At 43.1% G+C, this 25,554-nt stretch overlaps 1 protein-coding gene across 2 annotated transcripts; it reads left to right on the forward strand.

Annotated features, from left to right (window-relative positions):
* The first annotated feature begins 915 nt into the window (after window positions 1-915).
* DUSP14 (dual specificity phosphatase 14) lies at window positions 916-25,126 on the forward strand. Of its 2 annotated transcripts, none has more exons than XM_023652975.2 (3): window positions 916-1,063; window positions 22,580-22,658; window positions 23,794-25,126. In XM_023652975.2, the coding sequence occupies exon 3, from the start codon at window positions 23,885-23,887 to the stop codon at window positions 24,479-24,481; it is 597 nt and encodes a 198-aa protein (XP_023508743.1). In that variant the 5' UTR covers window positions 916-1,063; window positions 22,580-22,658; window positions 23,794-23,884; the 3' UTR covers window positions 24,482-25,126. The 2 variants fall into 2 exon arrangements, with proteins under 2 accessions (XP_023508743.1, XP_023508744.1); XM_023652976.2 differs by lacking the exon at window positions 916-1,063 and adding an exon at window positions 2,318-2,734.
* Window positions 25,127-25,554: the final 428 nt, after the last annotated feature.

Below are 25,554 nucleotides of genomic sequence, written 5' to 3' on the forward strand. Positions count from 1 at the left end.
TGAGGAGCTGGGTCTGGCAAGTAAAGGGCTGGGCGCAGTCAGGACTCGGGTGTCTAACTCACTGCGGAGCCTTGAGGAAGTCGTTTATACCTCCCCTCACCTGCCAGGGCAGGGGTGTGCTGAAAAAAGTCCGTTTTGCACCTACTCTTGTTACAGATGGGCACGTTTAAATTTGAAAAGACCCTCAGAGTGACACAGCAAATAAGCTCTCAGAGAAACCTTGTGTTCAGCCTGGGCTCCGAGCCGCTGCAGCTCTACCTGGGGGGCACGGACTGTGGCTCCGGTGTGTTGACTCGGATGGCACCTGTGGGTTTTGGTGGTGGGTGGGGGTCTCCGGCAGGCAGAAGATGGCCATATCTATAGCTACTTTTGAGTCTCGGACAATATGACCTCTCACAGTTACTACAAACTGCCTACCTGCCCAAGCAAAATTCATCCAATAGTTGCCATGAGATTCATTTTCCCTTCGTTCTTCGGTCCTAACTCCAAGGCTCTTCCGTGCAGGATAGAAGGTGGGGGTGGGGTGAGAGGCGGTGATTAGTCACTAACTGCAGTCTTCACACCTTTTATATTTGTTTTCTTGCCTTTAACCCTCTCGTATCCAGAAAGTACCCTAGAGCATCACCCCTGCACTCCCGCCCCAACCCCGGCTGGCGGGTAGACGCTGAAGCGGGGAACAGAGGGCTCGTATGTTGGGAGACAGATGAGGAGGCAACACGGGACCTCGGGCAGAGGAGGGTAGGGGGAGCGGGCGTCCCGGGCGTCGGGGCGGTGCGCCTTGGCAGCCGGGCTCGGCGGCGGAGGGCGCAGTGCGCACGCGCGCCGCCCGCCGCTCCGCGCGTCCCCCGCCGGCTTCCCCCCCGCGGCGCGCCTGTCCTCGCCGAGGCCCCGCCCCCGGCCCGAGCGCCCCCCTCGGGAGAGGGCGGCGGGGCGCAGGGAGCGTGCGCGCGGCCCGCCCCGGGCGCGGGCGGAGGGGAGAAGGAGGGGCGCGCGCGGGACCAGCCTGCAGAAGCCGGGAGCCGCGCAGGAGGACGCAGCGCCAGCCGCGAGCCGAGCCGAACCGGTACGGGGCCCGCGGGCCCGGGCGGGAGGCGGGCGGAGGGGATTTGGCGCCCACGCGGCTCCGGGGCGCTAGGGGGACCGGGCGGCCGGGGCTTCGCGCGACCCTCGTTTCTAGAAACTTTGCGCCGGCGCCCCCACCTGCTCCCGGCGGTTCTTGCATCTCTGAGCGGAGGGGAAAAGAGAGGCCCGGGGCCCTCCGCAGCGCCCTCTCCTCACCGTCCGGCCCCCGCCTCGTTGGCTCTCGGCGCGCACCCATTGCTGCTCCCCCTCCGCGGGCGACGCCCCGGCCCCGGGTACCGGCCCTCTGGCTTCTTCGCGAGCATCCTCGTCTGCTCCCTCCCCTCCTCCTCCGTCCTGACCCCTCTGCTCTGCGGGCCCGCCACGGCCTCTTTGCCTCCTCACCCCGCGGTCAGCATCCACCCGCTCTGAGCCACAGGAGCTGACGGCGGCTTTTGCATCTTCCAAAGGTTTCTGGTGTCTTGGTAGAAGCGCCGCGACTTTCAGCAGTGCCAAGTATTCAACTTGAGTGTTTCTCTGCCGTGGTGGATTGGCATAGGCTAACGTCTTTTTATTTCTCCTGAGTACCCTTGCTCCAAAGCGAAGTTGTGTTGTTTGTGTGTGAGAGGAGTTGCGTCTTGTAGCTGCCTTAAGTGGATTGTATAACTATATTTTATTTAGGAGGGTGTTGCCAATGGTACCAGCCAGTGTTATGGTAACTGGACATCCCAGAGGCAAGGGAAGGAGGAGTGACTTACAAATGAGGTTCTACTCCGTAGACGTTAAAAAAAAAAAGCAAAAAAAACCTACCCTGTACTTTTCACCCAGCAGGCATTTTGCATGTGTTAACTAGCTGTTCTTGTAGTTTTATAAGAGAGGTAGGTAGAGAGCATTGCCGTCCCGTTTTATAGATGTAAAAATGGAGGCAAAGAGCCAAGCCTGATTCTTTATTAACCTTAAAGGAGTATGAACCAAGAGATTTAACCCAGAGTTTCCTGGCATTCCTAGTCCATAAGGCCAGTCGGAATTATCATGGAATGTTGGAACATCCTCCCTGAGGTTGTACAGATCAATTAAAAGTCAAAGAGGTTAGGGCCAGCTGTCAGCAGCTCCATGCTTGGGACTCGGCTCTGTCACAAAGTTACAGCTTCTCTCTCTGCTTGTTTCCTGCTCTGTAAAATGAGGGGAACAAAGGTGCTGTATTCTTTGCGAAGTTATGTGAGTGTGTCTGGAAGCTCCACTCCCTCGTGCTGCATTTGGTGATTGTTACTTGTTGTGGACTCACGAAGGCCCCCATCCTCCGGTTCCCCTTAGGAATGCAGGGAATAAGGCACCCCCAGAAGGAATAACCACCTCTTCTTTGCCAGAGCCACCTGAGAATTCAGGTCAGGGGACAGGCTGGGGCAGGGACCCTGACCTGGGTGGTGGGGGGGAGGGTTGCGGCGTGGAGGTAGGAAGAAGCCTGCACAGGCGGCTTGACACATGGGCCCTATTCCTGCCTCCAGCTCTGACTCATCTTCTGACGCTTGGGGGAGGAGAGGTAGTTGCTTGATATTTTTGGCTTTCCCCCATAAAACCGGAGACAGTTTCCTTCATTCCAAGTCTTTTCAACGTCAGTGTCGAACGTGTCTGTGCTGAGTTCTCACCTGAAATCTTTCATATTGGTTGAATGCAGGTATGATTTCTGTCATATTCTTTAATGGAATGGCATAAATGTATATGCATATCCGAAAAATCAGACCAGCTATAAGTCCAGGAAGTCCTTTAAAACTTTAACACAAAAACTTGAGCATTTTTACAAGGTAGTCCTTAGGGTGGGATCTGTCTTTGGTGCATTCCTTGGCAATTGGGATTTTATTTTAAGGCAAGGTGGATTAAAAATGCTTTTTCCCAATAGCACAGGAAAAACATTAATCACTCTCTGTGTTGAAAATTAAAACTTTACAGATAAGGTTAAAGCCTTCTTTTGAGCATCTTTCCCAAAAGTTACTGATGCGTCTATCTTTATCTGTTTGCGTGTATCCTTTTAGACTCTTCTAAGCATTTTTATAAATGTCTGTTTGCACAGTGATTTTTTTAATTGAAATGAATTATAAGTTAACTGGGTTCTCTTTATAGAGATTTGGTTTCTGTCTAGAACAGGTAGCAGGCGTTTTAAGTACAGCTGGTTGTAAGGTTTTATTCGTCCTGATAGCCTGGTAGTATTTCTCAGGACAAGTGGCGAATGACTCCTTCTTAAACATCTTCAAAGCAGTTAAATCATTAAGATCCTAGGCATTACTCTCTGTTGCAAATGAAAAATCTCCCATTTAAAAAAATAATCTAGGGCTACTAGTGTGTTCATCTTTTCTTTGCTTATATGGAGGCATAAAGGGAGTGGAAGGTTGGGAGAGTTGCTGGAGCAAAAGTACCTGGGTATAAACTTACAGAGTGAACACTTAAGGTGGTAGCTTTAGTTATTTATGAAAGCATCACTGGGGTGAAGACAAAGGGAACAGTTCTAATCAGCAATTTCAGGAGATGGGCGAGTTAAAAGAAAATTCGCATCAGGAGTTCATGGGTTTATGTTGGACTTCTGTCGAGGACTGTTGCCATGCTAACAGCACTGAGCTGGATCCTGGGGTGGAAGGCAGATAAGGCCCCTGACCTCCGCAGGCTGCCAAAGCTTCATGACTTTCAGAGATGAAGTATTCTTTCCTGAGATGGGCCAGAACCATAATGGTTCCGAATTCCTGCAAATCAACATTGTATTTATTTAACCTTTTTGATTGTGAATTATTACACACAGAAAAGGGTATAAAACATAAATGGATAATTTAATGAATTTTCTTAAAGGAGAGGCAACTGTAACCATCTTGTGGGTCAAGAAACACCTGCCTCCCACTCTTTCCCAATGACGACCTCTCCCCTCACCCCAGAGGTAACCTGGCCAGTAACCAGCCTCGTTTTTGTGGAAATCACTTCCTTTCTTTTCTATAGTTTTTTTGGCGGGGGGGTGGTGAAGAAGAGTGGCCCTGAGCTAATATCTGTGCCAGTCTTCCTCCATTTGTATGTGGGTCGTTGCCATAGCATCGCTGCTGACAAGTGATGTGGGTCCACACCCAGCATCCAAACCAGTGAACCTGAGCCACTGAAGTGGAGGGCGCTGAATTTAACTACAACGCCATTGGGCTGGCCCCTCTTCTATAGTTTTTATCCCCTAAATATCAATTTCTAAACAACATAGTTTCATTTTGCCTGCTTTTCACCTTTATCCAAATGAATCAAAGTAGGTATCCTTTTAAATTCTTTTCTGGGGGTCAACATCAATATATACACATACACACATATATGCAACTTTTTGTTTAAATTCTTGCAGCATTATATTTTTTAAAAGATTCATCCATGTTGTTACCTGTGACTGTAATTAGTTCATTTTTGTATGAATACCGCAGGTTATTTATCTGTCATCCATTGTTGATGGACATCTGGGTTGTTTCTGGTTAGGGCAATTATGAACGGTGCTGGGTCATAGGTATGCATGTCTTCAGCTTTACTAGCTGATGCCTATTTTCTAAAGTGGGTATACCAGTTTACATTCCTCCAGTGGTGACAGCCTTGAATTTATAATCCACCGTGTTTGCTTTTTAACCACAGTATGTTTGGGATATTTCCTTTTTTTTTTATGCTTTATTGGTGAGGAAGATTGGCCCTGAGCTAACATCTGTTGCCAGTTTTCCTCTTTTTTTTTTTCTCCCCAAAGCTCCAGTACATAGTTGTATATCCTAGTTGTAAGTCATTCTAGTTCTTCTATGTGGGATGCCGCCACAGCATGGCTTGAGTAGTGGTGTGTAGGTTCAGGCCCAGGACCCATACCAGCAAACCCTGGGCCACTGAAGCAGAGTGTGCAAAACTTAACCACTTGGCCATGGAGCCGGCCCCTGGGATATTTCTTGAATGAATGAATAAATGTCACCCAAGTGGTCTGATCCCTGGCCCTTCATGTACCAGTGTACTTATATATACTTATGTTTAGTTTTATGGTTTGCACTAACATGCTGCTCAAAGGCCTGAGATGGTTCTCCCACTCTATTTGGTTGACAAATACCCAGTAGAATCCTTTTTTTTTTTTTTTAACAGATGTGTAGTTACAGGGAAATTTAAATATGCAAAATGAAGTATTAAAAATAAAAGTCTCTAGTACCTAAAGGTTTTGGGTGAATCCTACCTCTTGGGCCACCAGATGCCATGACTTGATGACTTACATGATGCTGGTGAATGCTTGCCTTGTGCCCAGCCCTGAATGTGCAGGCCCCCCGTGCCAGCTTTCGTATGTGACGTGTGCCGGAACCCAGGCCAGTCCTTGTTAAAATGCCCTCTGGGGACGGGTACTCCACATGCTTGTATGCATGTGCAGATCCCCCAGGAGGCACTGAGCACAGACTGTGGCTTGTCCTTCCCTGGCAGTTCCAAAGGGACTGCAGCTTCTTTGCTACAGGAATAAATGACTCGTTTACAATCTTTAAAAAGTAGTTTTCTCCAAATCTTCTTTTGTATGTGACAGTAGAAGTAGTTTAGAACTGGGTTTGACACAGAGAGTTCCTGCTTTCTGAGTATACAGTTGCCAGATTAGCCTGTGTTTGGTGTTGCTAGCTGGATTTAAAGCGAGGGGAGTGTGTGTGTGTGTGTCAGAGAGAGGGAAGGAGGATGGGGAGAGATGGGGAGGTCACATCAGGACAGTTTTTAAATTACTAAATTCAGGTATTTGTTGAGTATCTACTGTGTGCCTAGTATTATCTGCTAACAGTCTGTTTCTGTCCTTAGAGCAGAATGTTCTGCAATTCTGTAGGTTTAGACAATATCCTCAGGGAGAGCCTTTTTCTTAGCTGGAGGGGTGATGAAAGAACAGCAGTCCAAAGAATGTGAGGTTTGTAGTTTCTTTTTATTTCTTCTGTAAAGCATCTTTGGAAAATGGCTAAATTGCTCTCTTTTCAGTCTTTACAGAAATCACGAATACTTTTTTGCTTACACATTAAAGATTTTTTTTAGATTCTCTAAAAGAATCATAACTTTAAAAACTACTTATGTATAAATTAGAAGTTTTTATCCACAGGGAGAGGATAAAAAGCAGTGTCAGAACCTCTTCATCAGGGGAGCGGGGCGGAGTCCTATTTATGTTCTTTGCTCTCCCCCCGGCGGGCAGTCATTCTCAGAGGAGCTGTGTCCACCTGTTGCAGGGAAGAGGAGGGGCCCAGGGATGAGGTCATAGCTGTGCCCTGTCATATGTGCCCATGGCTCCCCAGCTCACCTTGCCACTTCCCATTCTTGCTCTTATACTGATGGAGAGTGACCTCCCCTGTGGTTTGTTTAGCTTTTCCCTCTGCCATCTTGAAGTCTCAGTGGACAAAAAGGCTCTTTTGAAACTCATGTGCAACTGCCGAGCCTCCTTCTGCCTTCGTCCCAGAGTAGTTTCAGCATCCATCGTCTGTGGCAGGTCTTTTTGACTCCTAGGTCTTTGCGTTTGTGCATACACATGAGAAAACTCTTTGGCCAGGGCATGTTGCTTCTGTGGACTGGTAAACATTTATAGAGCAGAGAGGGCGTGCGAGCACCAGCCCTTCTCACCGGAAGAGGGAAACTCTGAGGTGAGCTTGCTTGAAGTTTTGAGGAAGCACTGGAAAAAATAAACTCCAGGAGGGTACCATCAGCACACAAGTTACATACGAACCTGGAATCCAGATTTATAATTAAGAATTTGGCTTATTTAGCCATTGTGCCATGTTGGTGTCCTTGCCAGCTTCTCTCACCAAATGTCCTGTTAGTCTGGCTCCCAGGTGAAGAGCACTGCCAGGCGCAGGCGGAAGCCTGGAGGGGTTTGGATTGACAGCCGTTTATTGTAGTTAATTTTCTCCTATTACAAATAATTTTTATTTTTGGAAATTACGATCACCTAGAAAATTACAAAGAACAAAATAAACCAACACCATTACTCACAACTCAAAATTGGGCATACTTCATCTCTCTTTTCTTTTATTTAAAAAAAAATAATAGTAAATCATTATAAAGTTGGGCCCCTTTTCTTCCTTCCCCACGGAGACAGCCACCCCCATGAATCTGATAGATTTCCTTCCAACCCACTGTATTTATTTAACTATGTATTTATTTTAAATTAAACAGTGCATTTTTGATGAGTGTCGAAAGGACATAGAAATCTCAAATAGCCTTTAATTTGCACTGTCACCTATGTGCTGCTATGTTTAGGGGATAGAACCCTCTCAGCTAAATTGTACCTCATTTCATATGATGTTTCTTGTTAATAACAATCGGGGAAGTATTCAGTGTTTCATAGAGCTTCAATCACTTGGTATGAACTTTCAGCTGAAGATGACCCAAAATATGAATGAAATGAAACTTGTTTCCTACTGGATGGTATCTTAAACCCAAATAACTACTGTGCTATTTTATTTGAAAGTAATTTTTAAAAGTAAATCCACATTTATGGAGTTTCTTGTTCCATTTGTCCTCCTAGAAATTATAGCAGATAATATTTATCTTTTCCACAATAGCTTAATCTTAATATTATTTTAAATTCCTTCTACAGGGGTACTTGCTAGAAATATAAATTCTCAGGCCTTTACTGCCAGAAATTCTGATTAATTAGGTCTGAGGTGGGGCCTAGGAGCCTGCATTCTAACCGGGAGCTCAGGTGATTCTCATCTGGGGTCCCCAGGGCCACATTTTGAAAATACGCCTTTACCATACCATGATGGTTTTATAACTTAGAATTTCAAACAGAGGTTGGCAAACTTTTTCTGTAAAGGGCCACGTAGTAAATATTTTAGGCTTGTGGGCAGTATGGCTTCTGTCGCAACTACTTAAAGTAACTCTCCTTAGTAGCATGAAAGAAGCCATAGTTAATGCACAACAAATGAGTGTTCCAATAAAACTTCATTCACGAACCCTGAAACTTTCATTTCATACAATTTTTATGTTTGATGAAATACTATTCTTCTTTTGACGACTTTTTTTTTTTTTTTTTTACCATTTAAGAATGTATAAACCATTCTTAGCTCATGGACTGTACAAAAACAGGTGGTGGGCTAGCCATGGCCTGCCAGCCGCAGTTTGCGGTCCCTGATTTGAACAAGAGTAGAGTGAGGTTCGAAGGCCATTGCGTTCTCTTGTAGCATGTGAATAATAATTAGTAATATAACCTAAACAGAACTATGTCTATTCTCTTATTGCATAAGACTGTTTTTTTCAGGAGACAGTTAAAGCCAAGGGAATAACTTCAGGATCCTCTGTCTTTTGACTCCTCTTTAGCTAAGATCTTGATTCCTCCCTTTGCTCCAGGGGGCTCAGACACATCCAGTTACCCTCAAAATGTGGTCTGCTGTCCCTCAGCATGGGAAGGTTCCCTCCATCCAGCTAATGCAAGAGACTTGCCTGGTTATCTCACTGTGCTCAGAAACTTTCGTGGATACTTATAGATGCCTTTGATTTATAAAGAAAAATGGGAAATTAATTTATCACTATTTTATAAATGAAGTTAATTTAGTATCAAATCACCAGTAACGTGGAATTGGGCCGCGGTTTGATAAAGAAGTTCTTGTGGGGAGGAAGTTGGGGCTCAGTGCTCAAGTTGTAAGGATTTGACACATCCGATGAGACATCAAAGGGTGAGACGATCAAAGGGTGATCAGCTGCTCCCTGTTGAGCTCTTAGTCCTGTGAACTGTATTCTAAGTTCTTTTTTGTCTTCCTTGAACTAATGAACATTTAAGGACTGAGATCTTATTTATAAAAAGACCTGCATTTTCTGAGATGGCGCGGTTCTCCTTCTCAAAGGGCAGTAGTGACGTCAGCAGTTTTGAGGCAAACTTACACCTACCTCGGGTTTAATTGCTGATGTGTGATTTTTTTTAAAGTACTCTCTGTCTAGATGTTCTGACCTATATAAATCAAAGCTCACCGCTTAACCAAGAATCTATGATTCATCTTTAGTTTTTTCTACTTACTCCTTGAAGATTTTAAAGTATTGTTTATATAGGCTGTGGCACAAATTGGTTTTCCCTTATCACCAAACAAGTTTAAATGTGACTGTGGAATTTTGCAAGTGTTTTCTTGGTTCAGTTTTATCAGATTTTTCACACCCAAAGACCATGTCATACCACTTAGCAGTTTAATTTTTCTCTGCAGTTTTTATTCTCTTCCCCAGTGAAACGTACGTTTTGGTGGTCTTTAGATCAGTTGATCTGTTGTGGTCAGATTGTCAGACTAATCGACAGGACACTCGTGGAAGGGGCTTCTGGTCCCAGTGGGGTTACTATTCTCTGTATGGAGTCTGAGAAAGCCTCTTAACCTCCATTCACCTCTGATTCCTCATCGGGGAACCATGACAGCAGAATGACACTGATCTGGGAGAGGCAGAGCGTGCTTGTGTGGCTTAAACAAAACAGGTGCTCGAGTTTGCTTCGAGTCCAGTGGGACAGACTGAGGCAGATGAATGAGAGTGGTGCTTCTTATACTTTAATGTGGACACAGATCGCCGGGGTCTTGTTAAACTGTAGAATCTGATTCTGTGGGTCTGGGATGGGGCCTGAGACTCTGCATTTCTCTCGAGCTCCAGGTTGACGCTGCGGGGCCTTGCATCACCCTTTTTGAGTAGTGAGGGGCTGTAGAAAAGGGCTGTGTTCTCCATTTGGAATCTACAAATAGGAGGCTCTTGAAAGACAAGATTGGCAGCGTGTTTTAAATGGACTTGAGAAAAAAAGCGCAATAGCATAATCTGTAAGACACCTCTCCAAGAAACAGACTACTTGGTTTTTCAGTACCCTTGACTGTTTTATTTTGCTTTGACCCTGTGCCTTCTCTGCATTGCTGTGGCACCTACTGTTTGCACTCATCATTTGATTCACTTACTGTTAGTCTATCTCTTATTGTTATCCAACTGTTTTGTATGTGTATCTTGTGTCATCTCTTTAAGATAATAAAATCCTACACGGGGTTATGTATTATGTTACCTTTATATCCCTTTTCTTGTTAACTGCATACCACACCATTCCAAAACTCAGTGGGGTAAAAACAACCATTTTTATTGTGCTCACAGAATTTGGTAGGTCACAAATTTGGACCTCACATAGTGGAGACAACTTGTCTTTGCTCCACAATGTCTGGGCCCCTGGTGGGAGATTCAAAGCCTGGGGGAGGACTTGATGGCTGGAAGTTAGAATCATATTCAAGAGTCTTTACTCACATATTTAGTGGTTGCTCGTGGCTATCAGCTGGGATCTCAGCTGGGCTGCTAGCCAGAACACCCACATATGACCTGTCCACCTGATAACTCTGTTGGGCTTCTCTGGGCCTCCCAGCAGCGTGGCAGCTGGGTTCCAAGAGCCAGTCCCGAGAGAACAAGGTAGAAGTGTGTGACATGTTTATTATCCAGCCTTGGGAGTATCATTTCTGCTGTACTCTTTTGGTTGAGTTGGTCGCATTGTAAATTCTTGTGGGTTGGGAGATAGCGTTGTGGCAATTTTTGGCAAATACATTCTGCCACACTCCCCACCAACAGTTAGAATAGTGTTGAACACATGGCATGCACTCAGTAAATAATGTTGTGTGAATGAGTGACAAGTAATTTAAACACCCAGGTGGGTGAGGACCAAATTCAAAATTTCACTTCCAAATGTGAACAGATTACTCCATGGTACCCAAATAAATATGTACCTTCGCCTTTTATAGATAGTTATTGCTAGTCTCTTCTCCCTACTCTACTCGTTCTGTTTCCAACATGGGAATCTATGCATTTATCATATGGAACTAAACTTCTTAAAGTCTGTGCGTCCGTATCACTATTTCGGTGTGCTTTTTCTCCTGCTCTCGGGTGGATTGCCCATGTCTGTCTTTGGGTTGTGCTGTATTCTCCCTCCAGCAGCTGGCTAGTGTCCTAATATGATCGGCCCTTGTTAGGCTCAGTTAATGGTCAGCCAGGTCACGACTGCACAGGCATTTGCTCTACGGCTCTGTGTCACACTGGGGGAATATCCGTGGCCAAACTAGAATGGTGACTCTCAGTCTTTAGCTTTATGTGTATTATGTGTATTTATCCTCATCCCAGGACACCATTATATCTGTTAATTTATGTGGTGGGAAAAGCAAAAACCCCTCCTCCGAATGTAAAGATGTCGTGGTGTTTTAGCCAAATTACTAAAGCTTTCCAGATAGCTGAGAACAATTTCTGAATATCTTTCATTTCATTTTACTTTAATATGAATATAGCATGTGTTTGAATTTTATTCTTTTTTTTTTCGCTTGGTAAGGAAGATTGGCCTTGAGCTAACATCTGTGCCAATCCGCCTCTATTTTGTATGTGGGATGCCGCCACAGCATGACTTGATGAGCAGTGTGTAGGTCTGCACCCAGGATCTGAATCTGTGAACCCCAGGCTACCAGTGAAGCAGAGCATGTGAACTTAACTGCTATGCCACGGGGCTGGCCTCTGTTTGAATTTTATTCTTAGTATTCTATCAGAAAGGTTTTTTTCCTTAATGAGAGCAGAGATGGCCACACTGTGGGTTTTATTTGTAAGAGTGAATATTTTAACTTTTTTCCCAATGGAGCACATTTCTGATTTAATAGTGAAAATTAATGAGGAAAATAGTATTTATTTATTTCTGTCAGTATAAGCTAAAATGCTTCCATTTTAAAAAGGGTGAGGAGAAAATGTGAATCCATAGACTTTTCAGGTATAAAAAAATAACAGTGTAGGCCTCCAGTATATACTGTGACCCTCTGAAATTACTTAAGCTAAAAACATTTTAGTCAGATCATTTCACACAGTCATCTCTATAGCACCATTGTGGCCATTTTTGCTTATTCAACATGAGAAAAAGCAGTAGATAGAATTTCAGTTCTTTAACTGCTGATTCTAGTGGTTATTTGTCATGATTTTAAAAAGAACAGTAGCCTCCTTGGCAGTGGGCTGGATGCTGCGAACAGACCGTGACTGCAAGCCGGGATTCCAGTGCTCCAGGTGTGGGCGCCGGTGCCGCATCCAGGAGCCCTCCAGAGTAGGGAGCAGTCAGTTACCGCAGAGCCGCTGGTGCGTTGTTGAGATCGCAGGCCCACTGGGCAGACACTAACTCTGCAGTTTGGTTAGCGCTTATCACTTTGACGTTTATTATTCAAAGACACCAACATCATCTCTGACAAGACATTTCTTATAACTTGTAAAGAAAAAAAATAACCTGTTTTTCACCTCATCCCACCCCTTGCCCTGGCCAGGAAAGCATTTTTCCCTCCAAGAAGTAAATGCAGCTGCCAGAGCAACTTGGGAGGGCTGATTTGAACACCATGGACAGCGACGTGGACATTCCTTGGTGTTCCCTCTGGCCATCCTAGCCCAGAGACGAGTGTGCTGCAGTGGGAGTGGCGCGTTCACTCAGAGAGCACCTTCAATCTTTGATCCTTCAAATATAGGTCAATCTCTTACTCTCCTAATGGATATCTTTTCTGTATTCCAGGACAGGTTTACTGAGTTGATTTTGACACACCTGTGATGTAATACCTGTGTTTTCTTTTATTCTTTGTGATCAGAATAAGCTATTCTTAGAACTGAAGAACACTAGGACTTCTTGTTGCACCTACTCTGGGACTTCTTGTTGAGGTCCCTCTGCTATCAGGAGGGCTTTCTGTGTCCTGAATGGTGTACCAGTGTGTAGCAATATTCAGACAATCTTCTATTTGGGCAGTAGGAGAAAGTGGAGCAGCTCAGCCCATCTGGTCTCAGTCTTTTCTGTATGTAGCATTTCAATATGTTCTTCTTAGGCAGATCCAAGACCCCTTTCATGCATTGAAGGCGCTGGCTGGTGGTGTCGGAGTGCTGAAGGCAGGTCATGAGAGCACAGCCACCTGCCCTCGCAGGCTCACAGAGGGACACCTTGGATCTTTTCTTAGTTCTATTATTTGTCCTCTCCAAGTTGGAATCATCTCATCCTTTCTGAATCTTGTATTTTCTGATCTGTAAAAGGGGTCAGGACTGTTTGTCAGTGGAGCATCTCTATATCTGCCTTCTGAGTGCTCTGGCAGAAGTTGTTTTTCTAAACCTCGGACCCGCTTTGGCACTGAAGCAGGTTTGTTGGCACGAGATTGACTAGCAGCCACAGAGAGGGAGCATCCTGTCTGTCTCACTTGGCTTCTGCCCTGAGGACTCACAATCTGTTTTCTTCTCCCTGCAGCACCAAGTACCCTAACATTGCCCGACGAATGAGAGTGGACAGAACAAGCTAGGCTTCTGGCCCACCCATTCCTTACCCTTGGCCCTTGACGAAGACCTTTCTGCTGAAAAGGCCAGTGAGCCTGGGCACCCCTGGCTCAGGAGGGCAAGTGGCTTCCCAAACAGAATGATTATTTGGGAGCCCACAAGACTGAGTCCCTCTTGACTAGACAGTAACTAGATAACCTGGTTGGAAATTTGATTAGCATCTTCCAGATTTTCCATATTGAGGAGGGAATTATCACCAGCAATTTGAAAGCCTAATTTTCTGTGTTTATCACCATGGTGACTTTGCTTTTTAAACTATTAGGATTCTGCCAGGGCAAGACTTGGAAGCGGCACGAGACTGTGCTCTGCTGCAGAACAGGATGTGCTCACATAGAAGTTCTGCCCATTTCCATTTCCATCTAACACTCACATCCACACACATTTCCTTATGCGACAACTTCCTTGTTCCTCCTCGTGATGCAATTTCATGTATATACATTTCCATGTACCCCTCTATCGTTAGTCACCAGATGTGGGCCCCCAAAGAGGGGTGTAACCTTGGGTGAGGCAGCTCCCTTTGGACAAGGGCAGTTTCTGGGGAGGCACTTGTGATCTGTCAGCACCAGCACTCTGAATGTGTCTCAGTCTTGAAGAGGGAGTCCGGGTGGTGCACCACAGCATCCACCTCTGCATTGATTCTCAAAGCGTGTCCTCTAAGTGTGTCCTCTGACCGTCAGCATCCTCATCACCTAGGAAATGCCAGCTCTTGAGCCCCACTCCAGACCTAACTAATCAGAAACTCTAGGGGTGGGCTCAGCAATCTGTGTTTTAACGAGCCCTCCAGGTGATTCTGATGCATGCTTAAGTTTGAGAACCACTGCATTATAAAGCTATAACTTTTTATTCATTTATTTAGGTATAATTGACATAACCTTATATTAGTTTCAGATGTACAACATAATGATTCAAGATTTGTATATATTGCAAAATGATCCCCACTGTAAGTCTAGTTATCTGTCAGCAGACATAGTTATAAAGTTTTGTTTTCTTGCGATGAGAACTTTTTTTTTAAAGATTGGCACCTGAGCTAACAACTGTTGCCAGTCTTTTTTTTTTTTCTCCTTTCTTCTTCTCTCCAAAGTCCCCCAGTACATAGTTGTATATTCTAGTTGTGAGTGTCTCTGGTTGTGCTATGTGGGCTACTGCCTCAGCATGGCCTGATGAGCGGTGCCATGTCTGCACTCAGGATCCGAACCAGCGAAACCCCGGGCCACCAAAGCGGAGCGCGCAAACTTAACCACTCGGCCACAGGGCCGGCCCCTGATGAGAACTTTTAAGATTTATTCTTAGCAACTTTCAAATATGCAATACAGTATTGTTAACTGTAGTCACCATGCTGTACATTATGTCCTCATGGCTTATTTATTTTATAACTGGAATTTCTACCTTTTAATCCCCTTCACCCATTTCACCTACCCCCCTCTCCCTGCCTCTCGCAACCACCAATCTATTCTCTGTATCTATGAGCACATTTTTTTTTCTTAGATTCCACGTTATAAGTGAGATCATAGGGCATTTGTCTTTCCCTGTCTGACTTATTTCACTTAGCATAATGCCCTCAAAATCCGTGCATGTTGTTGCAAATGGCAAGATTTCCTTTTTTTGTGGCTGAATAATATTCTATTGTATATATATATGCACCACATTTTCTTTATCCATTCATCCACTGATGGACACTTAGGTTGTTTCCATGTCTTGGATATTGTGAATAATGCTGCAGTGAACATGGGGGTGCAGATACATTTTCAAATTAATATTTTTGTTTTCTTTGGATAAATAGCCAGAAGTGGAATTGCCGGATCATATGGTAGTTCTATTTTTAATTTTTGGAGGAACCTCCATACTGTTTTCCATAGTGGCTGCACCAATTTACATTCCCACCCACACTGCATAAGGGTTCCCTTTGCTCTACATCCTTGTCAACACTTGTTATTTCCTGTCTTTTTGATAATAGCCATTGTAACAGGTGTGAGATGATATCTCATTGTGGTTTTGATTTGCATTTCCCTGATGATTAGTAATGTCAAGCACTTTTTCATGTACCTGTTGGCCTCTGTAGGTCTTTGGGAAAATGTCTGTTCAGAGCCTCTGCCCATTTCTTTCTCCTTTTTTTTTTTTTTTTTTTTTTGAGGAAGATTAGCCCCAAGCTAACATCTGCCACCAATCCTCCTCTTTTTGCTGAGGAAGATTGGCCCTGAGCTAACATCTGTACCCATTTTCCTCAGCTTTATATATGGGATGCTGCCACAGCATGGCTTGATGAGTGGTGTGTAGGTGTGTGCCCAGGATCTGAACCTGCAAACCCCAGGCTGTCAAAGCAAGAGCACGCAAACTTAATCACTATGCCACCAGGCCGGCCCTATTCTGTTCCATTGATTTGTGTCTTTTTTTATGCCAATACCATACTATTTTGATTACTATGGCTTTGTATTACAGTTTTAAATCAGGGAATGTGATGCCTCCAGCTTTGTTCTTTTTCAAGATTGCTTTTGGCTATTCGGGGTCTTTTGTGGTTCCATACAAATTTTAGGATTGTTTGTTGTATTTCTGTGAAAATGCCACTGGAATTTTGATAGGATTGCATTAAATCTGTAGATTGCTTTGGGTAGTATGGACATTTTAACAATATTAAATCTTCCAATCCATTAGCACAGAATATCTTTGCATTTATGTGTGTCTTCTCTTTCTTTCCTCAGTGTTTCATAGTTTTTCAGTGTGCAGATCTTTCACCTCCTTGGTTAAAGTCATTCCTAAGTATTTTTATTCTTTTTGATGCAATTGTAAATGGGATTGTTTTCTTAATTTCTCTTTCTGATAGTTCATTATTACCATATAGAAATGCAACAGATTTTTGAATATTGATTTTGTATCTGTAACTTTACTGAATTTGTTTCTTAGTTCTAACAGTTTTTTAGTGAAGTCTTTAGGGTTTTCTATATATAATACCATGTCATCTGCAAATAGTGACAGTTTTACTACTGCTTTTCCAATTTGGATGCCTTTTCTTTCTCTTGCCTAAATGCTCTGGCTACAACTTCCAATACTATGTTGAATAAAAGTGGTGGGAGTGGACATCCTTGTCTTGTTCCTGATCTTAGAGGAAAAGCTTTAGGCTGTCACCACCGAGTATGATGTTAGCTGTGGACGTGTCATTATTATGATGTTGAGGTACATTCCCTCTATACCCACTTTACTGAGAGTTTTTATCATAAATAGATGTTGAATTTTGTCAAGTGCTTTGTCTGCATCTATTGAGATGATCATATGATTTTTATTCTTCATTTTGTTTGTGTGGTGTATCACATTGATTGATTTGTAGATGTTGAACCATCCTTGTATCCCTGGAATAAATCCCACTTGATCATGGTGTGTGATCCTTTTAATATATTGTTGAATTTGGTTTGCTCATATTTTGTTGAGGATTTTTGCATTATGTTCGTTAGGGATATTGGCCTGTAATTTTCTTGTGGCATCCATGTCTGGTTTTGGTATCAGTGTAATGTTGACCTCATAAAATGAGTTTGGAAGTATTCCCTCCTCTTCTATGTTTTGGAAGAGTTTGAGAAGGATTAGTATTAATTCTTTAAATGTTTGGTAGAATTCACTGGTGAAGCCATCTGTTTGTGGCTTTTTTTTTGTTTGGAGGGTTTTGATTACTGATTTCAATCTCCTTACTAGTTACTGCTCTGTTCGGGCTTTCTATTTCTTCATGATTCACTCTTGGTAAGTTGCATGTTTCTAGGAATTTATTTATTTCTTCCAGGTTGTCCAATTTGTTGGTGTATAATTGTTCTAGTAGTCTCTTATGATTTTTTGTATTTCAGTGGTATCAGTTGTACCATCTCATTTCTGATTTTGAGTCCTCTTTTGATGAGTCTAGATAAAAGTGTGTCAATTTTATCTTTTCAAAGAACCAGCTCTTAGTTTCATTGATCTTTTCTATTGTCATTTTAGTCTCTTTCATTTATTTCTGCTCTGATCTTTGTTATTTCTTCCTTCTACTAACTTTGAGCTTCATCTGTTGTTCTTTTTGTAGTTCCTTGAGCTGTAAAGTTGGGTTGTTTATTTGAGATCTTTTTTTTTCTTCCCCTCCCCAAAACCCCAGTACATAGTTGTATATTCTAGTTGTAAGTCCTTCTAGTTCTTCTCTGTGAGCTGCCACCACAGCATGGCTACTGACAGACGAGTGGTGTGGTTCTGCACCTGGGAACTGGACCCAGGCCACCAAAACAGAGTGTGCCAAACTTTTACCACTAGGCCATCAGGGCTGGCTCTTATTTCTTGATTTAGGCATCTGTTACTATGGATTTCCCTCCTAGAACTGCTTTTGCTGCAACGCATAAATTTTGGTATGATGTATTTCCATTTTCATTTGTCTTAAGGTATTTTTTTTATTTCTCCTTTTATGCCTTGGTTGTTCAGTAGCATGTTGTGTTTTTTTCTTCTTCTTCATCTTCTCCCCAAAGCCCCCCAGTACATAGTTGTATATCTAGTTGTAGGTCCTTCTGGTTGTGCTATGTGGGATGCTGCCTCAGTATGGCTTGATGAGCAGTGCCATGTCCATGCTTAGGATCCAAACCGGTGAAACCCTGGGCTGCTGGAGTGGAGTGTGCAAACTTAACCACTTGGCCACATTGCTGGCCCCCAAGCATGTTGTTTAATTTCCACATATTTGTAAATTTTCCAGTTTTCTTATTGTAATTGATTTCTAGTTTCATAACATTGTAGTCAGAAAAGATGCTTGATATGATTTCAGTTTTCTTAAATTTATTAGGACTTGTTTTGTGGCCTAGGGTATGATCTATCCTGAAGAATGTTCCATGTATACTTGAGAAGAATGATATTCTGTTGCTTTTAGATGGAATGTTCTGTATATATCTGTTAAGTCCATCTGGTGTAACATGTCATTTAAGGCTGATGTTTCCTTATTGTCTGTCTGTCTGGATGATCTATTCATCAATGAAAGTTGGCTATTAAAGTCTCCTACTATTGTATTGCTGTCTGTTTCTCCCTTTAGGTCTGTTAATATTGCTTTATATATTTAGGTTCTTCTATGTTAGGTGCATAAATATTTACAAATGTTATATCCTCTTGTTGGATTGACCCTTTTATCACTATATAATACCCTTGTCTCTTATTCAGTCTTGTTTTAAAGTCTATTTTGTCTGATATAAGTATAGTTACCCCAGCTTTCTTTTGGTTTCCATTTGCATGAGATATCTTTTTCATCCCTTCACTTTCATTCTGTGTGTGTCCTTATCTGAAATGAGTCTCTTATAGATATCATATAGATGGGTCTTATTTTTTATCCATTCAGCCACTCTAGGTCTTTTGATTGGAGAATTTTGTCCATTTACATTTAACATAATTATTGATAGGTATGTACTTATTGCCTTTTTGTTAATTGTTTTCTTTTCTTTTTTTAAAGATTGGCATCTGAGCTAACAACTTTTGCCAGTCTTATTTTTTTTTCTTTTTCACCCCAAATCCCCCCAGTACATAGTTGTATATTTTTTAGTTGTGGGTCCTTCTAGTTGTGGCATGTGGGATGCCGCCTTAGCATGGCCTAATGAGTGGTGCCATGTCTGTGCCCAGGATTCAAACTGGTGAAACCCTGGGCCGCCGAAGCAGAGTGCGTGAACTTAAGCACTTGGCCACGGGGCCGGCCCCTGTTTTCTCTTTTGTAGTTCCTCTGTTCCTTTCTTCTTGCTCTTTTACTTTGTGATTTGATGATTGTCTTTAGTGGTATGTTTACATTACTTTCTCTTTCTCTTTTGTTTATCTACCATAGGTTTTTGCTTTGTGGTTACCATGAGGCTTACATATAACAACTTTATAACAGTCTATTTTAACTTGATAACAACTTAAGTTTGAATGTATTCTAAAGCTCTACATTTTTACTACCCCCCACCATGTTTTGTTTTGTTTTGTTTTTTTGAGGAAGATTACCCCTGAGCTAACATCTGCTGCCAATCCTCCTCTTTTTGCTGAGGAAGACTGGCCCTGAGCTAACATCCGTGCCCATCTTCCTCTGCTTTATACGTGGGACACCTACCACAGCATGGCGTGCCAAGCAGTGCCATGTCCACACCTGGGACCCAAACTGGCAAACCCCAGGCCGCCAAAGTGGAATGTGCGCACTTAACCGCCATGCCACCAGGCCTGCCCCTGTTTTATGTTTTTGATGTCACATTTTACATCTTTTTATCTTGCATATCCCTTAAATAATTATTGTAGTTAGTTATTTTTACTACTTTTGTCCTGTAACCTTCATAGTAGCTTTATAAATGATTAATCTACCATTTTACATTAAATTATCCAAAATTTTACTATAATTTACCTTTACCAGTGAGATTTATACTTTCATATGTTTTCGTTTTACAAATTAACACCCTATTTTTTTCTTCTTCTCCCCAAATCCCCCCAGTACATAGTTGTATATTGTAGTTGTGGCACGTGGGACGCCGCCTCAGCATGGCCTGATGAGTGGTGCCATGTCCGCACCCAGGATCCAAACCAGTGAAACCCTGGGCGGCCGCAGTGGAGCGTGTGAACTTAACCCCTCGGCCACAGGGCTGGCCCCAACACCCTTTCTTTTCAGCTTACAAATCTCTCTTTAACATTTCTTGTAAGACTGGTTTAGTGGTGATGAACTCCTGTAGCTTCTGCTGTTCTGGAAAACTCTCTCTCTCCTTCAAATCTGAATCATAACTTTCCTGGGTGGAGTATTCTTGATTGGAAGTTTTTTCTTTCAGCGCCTCGAATATATCCTGCCACTCCTTTCTGGCATGCAAAGTTTCTGCTGAAAAATCTGCCTGTAGTCTTATGGGGGTTCCCTTGTACTTAACAAGTTGTTTTTTGCTTGCTGCTTTTAAGAGTCTCTCCTTATCTTTTTAACTTTTGACAATTCAATTATAATCTTTCTTGGTGTAGGTCTCTCTGGGTTCACCTTTTTGGAAATCTCCAGACGACTTGGATCTGGATATCTGTTTCCTTCCCCAGGTTAGGGAAGTTTTCAGCCATTATTTCTTCAAATAAGTTTTCTGCCCCTTTCTCTCTTCTCCTTAGCATACCCTTAGATGTGTGCCAAACTAGAAGCCTGCCCCTCAGGCCAAAGCTCCAGGACAAGCAAATAGGCCTCTCTGACAGAAAGACTAGGGGTGTGCTCCAATCTGCTCTCTGGGCACTGCCCTGGGGGTGGTAGCTGCCCAAGAACTGTCTCTCCATTTGTTAAAGTCCCATGGGACCAAGAACACAAGCTGTGGTGGCCACCAGAGCCAGCCGAGCAAGGCTGCCTAGGCGGCAGCCACAAAAACCAAGGCACCAGACACATGTAGAAGCTACTCTCTGGGAAATACTGGAGTTTGGCAGAGGGAGAGCATGAACATAGCACTCACCCTCCGAGGTCTCTCAAGAGGATTACACTGGGTCTTTACATGTGTGTTTAATTAAAAGCCTGCCCCTCAGGCTGCAAGCTATAACTGTTTTTAACGCTTTTTAAAACACTATTTTAAATTGTTAAATATGCACATGTCATATGACCCAGCCCTTCCACTCCTAGGTATTTAAGCAAGAGAAAGGAAGGCATATGCCCACACAAACACCTATACACGAATGTTTACATCTACTTTACTTGTAATAGCTTAAAATTAGAATCAACCCAATTTTCATCAGTAGGTGAACAGATAACAAACCATGGTATATCTACATAATGGAATACAACTCGGTGATAAAAAGGAATAAACTATTGATATATGCAGCATGGATGAATGTCAAAATAATTATGCTGAGTGAAAGCCAGACCAAACAAACAAACAAAATCCCTATATTGTATGATTCTATCACATAAAAGTCTAGAAAATGCAAAATATAGTAACAGAAAACAGATCAGTGGTTGCTTGCAATTGGGGCTAGGGTGAGAGATGGATGAATTACAAAGGAGCATGAGGAAATTTTGATGGGGGTTGATGGATATGTTTATTATTTTTTGGTCATGGTGTCTCAAGTTTATACATATGTCAAAACTCATCAAGTTGTATATCAATTTGTATGTCAGCTATGCCTCAACAGAGCTGTAAAGAATAAAGTGTGATGGTTACCTAGGAAAGGCAGAGGGACAGGTAGGGGAGGAATACATTTTTAATTATACCCATTGGTGCTCATCATACTGTAATATAAGTTAATAAAATAAGAGGGCCAATGTGGAAGAGAAAGCAAAATGAAATTTCAAATTGCTCTCCTCCACACCAGCACTTCCTGTAGTTGGCGCCCATGGCGCGGCCACATCTGCAGTGCTGCTCTTTGTGAAGCATCTCCTGCGTCTGGCTTAGCTGTGGCACTCCCTGTGGTGTCCAGCCCATTGCACACCGTCTCTCACACTGCTCGGTTGACTGAGGGCACATGGAAGAGACTAGCTCGTTTTGCATCTCTCTTTTTTTTTTTAAAGATTGGCACCTGATAACAACTGTTGCCAATCTTTTTTTTTTATTCTTCTTCCCAAAGCCCCCCAGTACATAGTTGTATATTCTAGTTGTGAGTGCCTCTGGTTGTGCTATGTGGGATGCCACCTCAGCATGGCCTGACCAGCAGTGCCATGTCTGCGCCTAGGATCCGAACCAGCGATACCCTGGGCCACTGAAGCCGAGCATGTGAACTTAACCACTCGGCCACGGGGCTGGCCCCTCATTTTGCATCTCTTGCAGGCCCAGTAGGCAGTGCCTTACATTTCATGGATATGTTGTGGTCTTCTGAATCTCCTCCTTTCAAAAATTTATCTCTGTTTTGGCCAAAATGGTACTTTATCTCTCACACCGTGGGTTATGTGTCATTAATGAAAAGCTGAGACTTAGATTGACATTTCTTACTGGTGCGTTCTTTAAATGCACATCTAGTATATTTAGCATGCCTTCCATTTCCTAGATTTATTCTAGTCAAACCCAATTTAGTAGTAAGAACCCAGGGAAGGGGGCTGGCCCGGTGGCATAATGGTTAAGTGCTCCGCTTCAGCAGCTTGAGGTTTGTGGGTTCAGATTCTGGGCGTGGACCTATGTACCGCTCATCAAGCCATGCTGTGGCGGCTTCCTACATACAAAATAGAGGAAGATTGGCAACAGATACTAGCTCAGGGACAATCTTCCTCACCAAAACAACAAAACAACCCAGGAGGAATTCTGTTGTATTTCCTGATTGGCCACATTCTTGCCTTCTTGTCTTCCTGCAGATCTGATTTGTATCCACTGTGATCACTCATTTAGGACTTTTCAGATCCAGACCCAGCACTCCAGAGTAACTCCTCACAAGTGAGTAGCCCCAGCACCACTCTGGTGGAACTGGGTATTCTTGTCTGACTGCACTTCCTTTGGGCGTCCACACATGCACGGGGATAAGCACACTGCCCAGGGAACACAGACTGTAAAGCAGTGTGATTTTGCAGTGACAGGAACTGATGTGTCTAAAACCTCAGGAAACCAATCATTTTCTTTCTTATTGTTACTAATTTGCTATGTAAACAGTATATAATATTGAATGTCTTTTATAGTAAACCCTGTACAAGTGAGAAAATATATCTTCAAATGTTAAACTAAGCTAATTTGAATTCCAACACACATCTGAAGCCAGCTTCATCTTGGAGCTTAGAATTGGCTGAGGACAGTGAAGTTACCACTTAAGCATACCCAGGGTCAGGTCAACTGAAATGCTCATTAACTTAGACAAATGAATGTTTGAGACGATGGCTTTCAAATTGCCTGGGATTATTTCCATGGAAATGCCACAGCACAAGTTACCCAAAGCTGGTTTGATTTCCAAAGTGTTCAGATGTCACAAATATGATAGGAGTTAGCTGTTTTTAAATAATAAAGGGCTAAAGTGATCATATATCCTGCCTTTTCTGTAACTCCTTTATAAAGGCAGTTCATTGAATATATTACCTCATACGATATCATTTTGATACCTTTGTAAGATCTCTATGTCGAGAATTAGGTCTAGGGAAATAGAGCCTTCGTAGCCGTGGAGGCGGGCAAGAAGTGTATGAAGAACACGGCTGCATGAGGGATCAGAATTCATTTACTGAGGAACGCCACTCCTTCAGGAAGAGCAAGACCCTGCGAGATCGTTGTTCAGGAACCAGTTGAGCACGTTTCTGTCTTTAACTTTTCCTAAAAGAGGATGATGAGTTCTATTTTCCATTTAGGTTTTTTTTTTTTTTTACAATCATTGGAGAGCTGAGTTTTACATTGATTTTACATATTGGCATCTTAGGCTACTTTTCCTAACTGTTAATCGATAGAAAATGATTTGTCTACATCCTTGAAAGAATGTACTCTATTATAGAAAATAACCATTTCTAATCCTTTCACCTTCCCATTCCACAAACACGGCAGAAGGCTGTGATGACTAATGTTTGAACTACTGACAGATACCTGTATTTTGCAGGAAGGAGACTGTAATTTCGGATTCCTTGGTGGAGGAAAACAAAACGTCTGGTCTTGCTTCCAACGATGCAAGTGTGATTGCCGGCATCTTCATGAGCTCCAGAGGTCACAGCACACTACCACGGACTCTCATGGCCCCTCGGATGATTTCTGAGGGAGACATAGGAGGCATTGCTCAAATCACCTCCTCTCTCTTCCTGGGCAGAGGCAGTGTGGCCTCCAACCGGCACCTCCTCCAGGCTCGTGGCATCACCTGCATCGTTAATGCTACCATTGAGATCCCCAATTTCAACTGGCCCCAATTTGAATATGTTAAAGTGCCTCTGGCTGACATGCCTCATGCCCCCATTGGACTGTACTTTGACACTGTGGCTGACAAGATCCACAGTGTGAGCAGGAAGCACGGGGCCACCCTGGTGCACTGTGCTGCTGGCGTGAGCCGCTCGGCCACCCTCTGCATAGCTTACCTGATGAAATTCCACAATGTGTGCCTGCTGGAGGCGTACAACTGGGTGAAAGCCCGGAGGCCTGTCATCAGGCCCAACGTAGGCTTCTGGAGGCAGCTGATAGACTACGAGCGCCAGCTCTTTGGGAAGTCAACAGTTAAAATGGTACAGACACCTTACGGCGTAGTTCCAGACGTTTATGAAAAAGAGTCCCGACACCTGATGCCTTACTGGGGGATTTAATGCCGCCAGCACCTGCATCAGCAGCCCCTCGAGCAGTACCAGCATCTGCTACACACCGTCTGCTCCCCTCTTCACCTTTCTTTTCAAACGGTTGACTTTTGGTTCTCCCTGAAGTGTTTTTTACACTAGGTGTTCAAGTTTATTTTAAGAGATAGGGAGGGGAGGAACATAAGGGGAATGCATACATTGCTAGTAACATTTTTAAAACTAACATTTTGGAATAATGTTTATGAAAATCTTTAACTGGCTTTTAATCATTTTTAACAATTTGAACAGTTTAATAAACTGTTTGGTTCTGCTCTATTCTGAATCTCATGCCTTTTGGCATCATGGCAGGTGCAGGAGGAGCTCACTGCAAAAATCACTTTGGGCCCCGATTAACCCTTTAGAGACAAGCTTTGCCCAAGGCTGCCGACCAAATAAATGCTTAGGGAAGATTGATACCAGCTTCAGTCTCTACTGGATTAGCCCTACTCTTTCCTTTCCCCTCGATTATTTAGTGACTCTGTAAGTTAAAAAAACAAAGAAACCTTTATTATTTAGCTGTTAAGTAATTATAATGAAATCTGCTGCAAATACCCTCTTGGAATCAATGTGCCCCAGGATTATATTAGCATTATTTTTAATAAATATATCTGCATAACATATTAGAATTTTTACTCATAAGAATTTCAAAGTGCATGTGTGTGTGTATGTGTTGATGATGGAAGAAAGATGCTCTCCAACAACTGTGTTAAATATATGGCTCCTGTGACAATGATGAACACGACTTAAGACAGGCATCCCAGCTGAATCACGTCAGTGCTCCACATCCTTGCAGATGGGCAGATAGTAACATCATTCACGATGCTGGAACAGTGGAAAATGGCGTGGCGTACACACTCCCATTTTTAAAACGTACTGGTTTCAGTTGTCTCTTGGTAACTGGAGTACATTAAAGCAGTGAGTCCTCCATCAGAGTGGTTTTTAACAAAAGGTGTGCCTTTCCTTGACTATTAACACACAAATGCCCTAAAGCAAGCCTCAGTACAAGCTACACAACAGAATACAAGTGATAAGCAACAATGGCTTCC

The sequence above is a fragment of the Equus caballus genome, chromosome 11 (assembly GCF_041296265.1).
Source record: "Equus caballus isolate H_3958 breed thoroughbred chromosome 11, TB-T2T, whole genome shotgun sequence".
Lineage (NCBI taxonomy): Eukaryota > Metazoa > Chordata > Mammalia > Perissodactyla > Equidae > Equus > Equus caballus.